A 6000-nucleotide genomic window follows, 5' to 3' on the forward strand; every position below is an offset into this window, starting at 1 on the left:
CCCTCAGAACCCCCTCTGATTATTTATTTATTGACTGATTGATAATTCAACTGCATAGGCCATCCAACTCAGAGCACCTGTGGGTAGCCTATGAGATATCAAAAGAATCCAAAACAATGCAAAGAAAGGAAAGGGATAACTGGGCAAGTAACACATGAATAAAACTGCCACAGCAGCACACATTGCCTGGCACCTGGGAAGAAAGCTAGGTCTTCAAGGACAGCAGGGTTGGGGCAACTCAAACCTTTGGGGGGATAGTATTCCAGAGGGTAGATCAGGCAACAGCGAAGGCATGTCACATAGGTCCCATCAGATGATATTGATTTAAAGATGGGACCTGGAGTATGTCCACTCTGTGAGATCTTACTGGATGGGCAGAAAGAATGGGAGACAGGTGGTCCCTCAGATAAATAGGTCCCCTGCCATGAAGGGCTTTATAGGTCACAACCAGCACCTTTAATCACACCTGGAAGCTGACTGGTAACCATTTACCAAGTATTACATGGGTAACACCTCTGCCACACCACTGTATTCTGGATCAGCTGCAGCTTCCAAGTGGTCTTCAATGGCAGCCCAACCTAGAGCACATTGCAATAGTCCACATAAAAGTTGACTAAGGTCTGAGTGACTGTCCAACTGGATTCCAGTCCAGGAAAGAATGCAATCGGCACACCAGATGAATTTCAGCCAAGTCCCCACCCCACTCCTGGCCACAGCAGCCATCTGCTCTTTAAGCAGGACCTTTGAATCCAGGACAATCCCCAAATTTTTATTTATGTATTTATTTGTAAATCAAACTTGTATGCCACCCATCTCACTATACAAGTGACTCTAGGCAGCTCACACATATAGAGCATAAAAACAGTTAAAAACACAAAACAAAGTTAAAAAGACTACAAATGAAGTTAAAAAGCAGAGGGAGAATCCTTAGGGCACTAACCACCCCCAGTGTCAGGAGTCCCCATTAGATTCCCAAGCTAGTCAGCAAAGCCAGGTCTTAAGGCTGTTCCAGAAGGTCAAAAGAGTGGGAGCCAATCTCACCTTGGGGAGTAAGATATTCCACAGGGAGGTGGCAATGGCAGAAAAGGCTCTCCTCCTAGACCCCGCCAGCCAAAATTCTCTAGCCAATGGGGTCCGCAACATGCCCTTCCTGCTGAACCGGGTGGGATGGGTTGAGGTAACCGGGATTGCATACTAGTTGTATCTGAAGGAGCCCTACCCCATTTAGAACTAAAAATAGAAAAACTTTGGTACTGGGAGAATCCAAAACATACAGTCACTTGGTCTTGCCAGGATTGAATTTAAACCTGTTTCTCCCCATCCTGACCCCAAGAAGTAGCGCTACGTCATCCCAGGATCATGGAACAGGATATCAGTAGCATATTGATGATACTTGACCCTGTGCTGATGGATGACTTTACCAAGCAGCTTCATGTAGATGCTAAACAAGAACATCAAGCACTACAGCACCCAACACATGAGGGGCCTCAGGCTCAACCTCTCCTGCCAGTCAACGCCAACATCAGCTGGAACTGGCTGTGGAAAAAAAACAACCACAATACTGTGCCTCCCACACCTGATCTCCATGTTCTGTCCAGAAGGATGCCATGATCAATAGTATCAAAGGCTGCTGAGAAATCAAGGAGAACCAGGACAGCTGCACTACCACTATCCCAGTTCCCACAGAGGTCATCAACAAATGTGTTCAGTGCCATCTCTGTACTATGTCCCAAGTCTGAGACCTAACTGAAAAGCATCTCAATAATTATGATTGTTATACAATGTCCCTTGCCCACTGAAAGGTTGAGTGCTTAGAGAATTAGACTGGGAGAATTAGGGAGACCCAGGTTTACCATGGAACTCTCTTGGTTACTAAGGCTCGGTCACTATATCTCAGCCTACCCTATATCACATATTATTATTGTGCAGATAATAATGAAATAACCCCATATATGCTACCTTAAGAGCCATAGAAGAAAAGAGGGATATAAAAGTAAGAAAAAAGAAAAATGAAGAAAAGTCTCAAATCCAAGTATGACTACGTCCTTGAATTGATGACTTGGAAGGGAAGATAGATCAGCCAGAGAAAGCCCATCCATTCATCACACCAAGTGACAAGTTGCAAAACTAGCACCATCAATCATAGATGATGATATGAGTTATAGTGCAAAACATCCAAAAGTACCTGGCTGTCTATACATGAATGTTTGCATGTGTTTCTATGTGTGTGTGAGAACAACACAACAACTGATCAAAACAATGACTTCTTCCACAAGTCAGATATTTCAAAGAAAGGGGGATGGGAAGAACCCTTTTTAACATTTAAAGTGAAAGACCATTATGGAATCTATTAGTAAATAAATCTGACTTACATCAGCATTGTTCTTCCTCCCAAAGAAGCCCAGGGTGCTTTATCCAAATATAAAAATAATCTAAAGTAAAATCATCAATAAAACTATACCTGGGTGGATATGCTGTGATTTAAACAATGCCAGAAGGAAGCCAATTGTATTTCCCTTGAGAGAGTTCCATAAATGAAGTGCTGTTGTCTACTCCCAGCCGCTAGACTTTTGGGCCACAAGCAGCTGTCTCCTAGCTGATGTACTGGTATTGGAGGAAATGATCTTTTAGATATTTGGGCTCTCAGCCTTTTTAGGGCTTTGTAGGCTGTCAGTATCTTAAACTTCTATGTGCAGTCTAGCCAGTATAGCTGGATGCCATAACAGAAAAGGCCATCTCTCATGCCCACGCATAATACAATATGTCTCTCATGACACACTTAAGAACACTGCCACCACCACCACCATCACTACCTTATTAATACCTTATTATCCAGGCAAGCACATACTATATTGTGAGAGGATTCCCCTCTGTATCAGTTCCAAACTGTTAAAGGCCTTAAACATCATTAAAGCCTTGAAACCTTTTTAAAAATAATGTTATGGAGTTTTAATGCCACTTTACCAGTTTAGCATCAAAATGTTCTAGTCAAAGACTGTTCCATGTAAGGGCACCACCTGCAGCTTTGCAACCATCTTCTAAGACCCATTACATGCAGACCTCTTGATGTATTGAGAATCTAAATGAAAGGTTACCAGAACATGGATCATTGGGGCCATCCCTGTTCAGGGAGATCAGAGCTATAAAATCTGCCAGAGGTGGGTAAATGGACTTTGGGCCACTGATGCTATCTTGAATGACAGAGATAAATCCAATAGTACACCAAGGCTATGGAACTTTTTCTTTGAGGGACAGGGATGCACATCATCCAGACTCATAGACTTATATAAATCATGGACCTGTGAGCCACCAATGCAGTCTGTTTCCATTTACAGTAATCAGATTCATCCTTTGTTGATTTGCCTTATCCAATCAATTCCAGCACTGAGATATTCTTCCAACACCAATATCTCCTCTCCTGAATCTGGTGATGAGAGTTGGAGTCATCACTGTACTTCAAGGCCCCTGATGATCAGGGGTTTCATATAGATATTAAGGGGGGGGGGGAACCCCAATATTTAAAAAAAATTGGAAAAAGAAAATATTAAAGTTTAACCCAAAAGGAAAACAAGAAGAAAATTAATAGCATTGATTTTAACTACAACATTGGCAATCTCTAATGTTTTCTCATTTGCCTAATACAGGTGCAAATAAGCAAGTCCAATTCTTCTAAAATAAGCAAAATTATCAATAATCAATCATACACAATCATAGACAGCTAATATTCTGTTTTTCTGTCCATTAATTTTAAAAATAGGATGGATCAGAGGATGATTTTAGCAAAAAAAAAGTGTTTAAATAAATTAACATAAAAGCATATTAAAGATTCTACTGATATAAAAATGCCATAAAGTTTCCTAACATAAGCATCCCAGTAAACTAGATTTCCAATTAAATCATTAATTCAAGTATTAGCATTTATCACTGAACTATAATAAGAACCACATAGCAATTTCTGCATTACTTTTCAAAACTACTATAAACACTCATTTAAATGCAGAGTAACAGAGAAAAGCATTTCAATTTCACATTGGTCTTCGTAGAAACTGTAGAAACTGAAAATCTGATTTTGACGAGGGACAAATCTGTGCAAGATCAAGTACTTGTATAGTATACTGAAATCAAATTATCTTGTTACCAGAAAAAAACATTCCCAGAAATAACAAAACATTATATCAGATACTAAAATTGACGAGATTCCTACAAGCCAACAACGTAGAAATGATCCTTATGTCAGAATTATTATTGGAACATCATTCTTCAGCAACCAGTCACTATTTTAAAATGTGTATTTTTAAGAAAAAGACCCCTGTTGGAAAAGAGGTGGAATGAGTAGATTTTACTTCCCTCCTCTGCATGAAAGCAAGTTAGATTGTTGACAGATGGTTTTGCTGACTGTGCATGATTATTCCAAACACTCATTACCTTTCCAAATTGAATCACATTTGAAAATTTGCTGTAATTAAATCAGCAATCTCTTTTTGTGAGCTCTGATTGCACTAAGTGAATTCTCAGATAACACATAAGACAATCCAATTAATAGTTAACACAGATGAGATAGTAGCATCTCTGTACATGTCTTTGAATGTGTGTTGACATAAAGAAGATCCTGAAATTCTGGCAGTCTGTGCTGCCACCTAGCCAAGAGCATACCACAGAATTTACAGTCAATCTGTGCTCAAAAGGCTTATTCTAAACTTATCCCCCTTGGACCCTGTTCTCCCAGAATAAAACTTGAGTTAAAAGCAAAGACGATGAGTCTCATTCAAACTAGAAAGGGAGCTCTCAAAAGAAACAGACTTCAAGCAAACTGAGCCAATATCAGACATCGTTTGTACTTACGATAAAAGACATATTCTGTGTAGCTGGACCACACTTTATCATCAGTGTACTGATTGACAAAAGAAGCCGTCACAGAGGAATTGCAGGCTACCATGTGGAATCCACATTCTGACAACATATCAAAAGCCCGTTCCAGGTGCCTGAACTTCAGGTAGAACCTAGAAGTGTATCTATCAGGAGCTCGGTCTGGGTCTCTGCTTTCATTCAAACTTTCTCCAAAAACTTCTTTGACTAGAGCAATCCTGCCACAAACCAAAATCCTCGGGACTCTTCTGAATTTGGCATCTGCTTGGGTCTCCCTGCCCATGGGGCATGAACCTCTGTAGCCAATGGTAATGAAGCCCCATTTTCTCTCCGAGGCCATGAGAGATGAGGGGGCACATATTCTTGTGTCACTGCTTTGGGAAACCTCCTCATAGTCACTATGGCAATAATCATCAGGGCTTTGCTTGATCTCATCGGGCGTCAGAAGTTTGACCAAATCTGGGAGCTGGAAGTACTCGGCTTCCCTCCTGAGCCTTCCTCGCTCTGGGAAATGGTCGGGCAGGACCACCTGCTTGTCCCTGAGATAGTCCAGAATGTAACGGAAAAGGAAGCCATCTCGGTCAATGAAAATCCTTCCCTTGGAATCTTTTGCCAGGTCATTGACTGTCTCTCTTTTGGAGGTGAACATTTTCCAAAGCAGGGAGTGAGGAAGGCCTGTTAACGTGGAGAGGCGAGTGAAGTAAACCTGGCCCCCCACATTCAGTTCTATCACCTCTGGGAAGGAATGTGCAGCAGTTGCTTGTTCTCTAGGAGGGAGGTAAGTTCTGCAGTTTCCACTCAAGGCCATGGTACTTTCAAACCAACCTACCAAAAGTTATGGCAGAGCTCCCACTGGCACCCAAGGTTTCAACGAGGCGCCAAGATCCGCTCCCCCAAGGATCTCCTAACATTTAAGGAGACCGGGATCTGTGGGATGGTGGGGAGGGAAAATGAAAAGGAAGATGTGGAATTGATTTTTCAGTTCTCTAGAAATGGTGATCATAAAAACTGGTGGATGAAGAAAGCTCACGTCACAAGATGCAATCAAATAATCTTCCACTAAAGCCCAAAACAGTATGAGCAACCTACGATCCCTGTTATTCACAAGCCTGTTGAATAAGAAGAAAATAGAAA

The 6000-nt window shown here is 41.3% G+C and overlaps 1 protein-coding gene across 2 annotated transcripts in view; it reads right to left on the reverse strand.

Annotated features, from left to right (window-relative positions):
• The window catches only part of KCTD16 (potassium channel tetramerization domain containing 16), a 173106-nt gene extending 167432 nt beyond the window's left edge, over positions 1-5674 (reverse strand). Inside the window, exon 1 of one of the 2 annotated variants that reach the window (XM_088134761.1) lies at positions 4843-5674. In XM_088134761.1, coding sequence (XP_087990887.1) covers positions 4843-5674 — 832 coding nt within the window. Of the gene's footprint in view, positions 1-4811 lie in introns of both variants that reach the window. The other variant, XM_088134760.1, reaches the window with a different exon arrangement.
• Positions 5675-6000: the final 326 nt, after the last annotated feature.

The sequence above is a fragment of the Python bivittatus genome, unplaced genomic scaffold (assembly GCF_059951505.1).
Source record: "Python bivittatus isolate LINGU-HERP-01145 unplaced genomic scaffold, Pbiv_v1 ctg000080_np1212, whole genome shotgun sequence".
NCBI lineage: Eukaryota > Metazoa > Chordata > Lepidosauria > Squamata > Pythonidae > Python > Python bivittatus.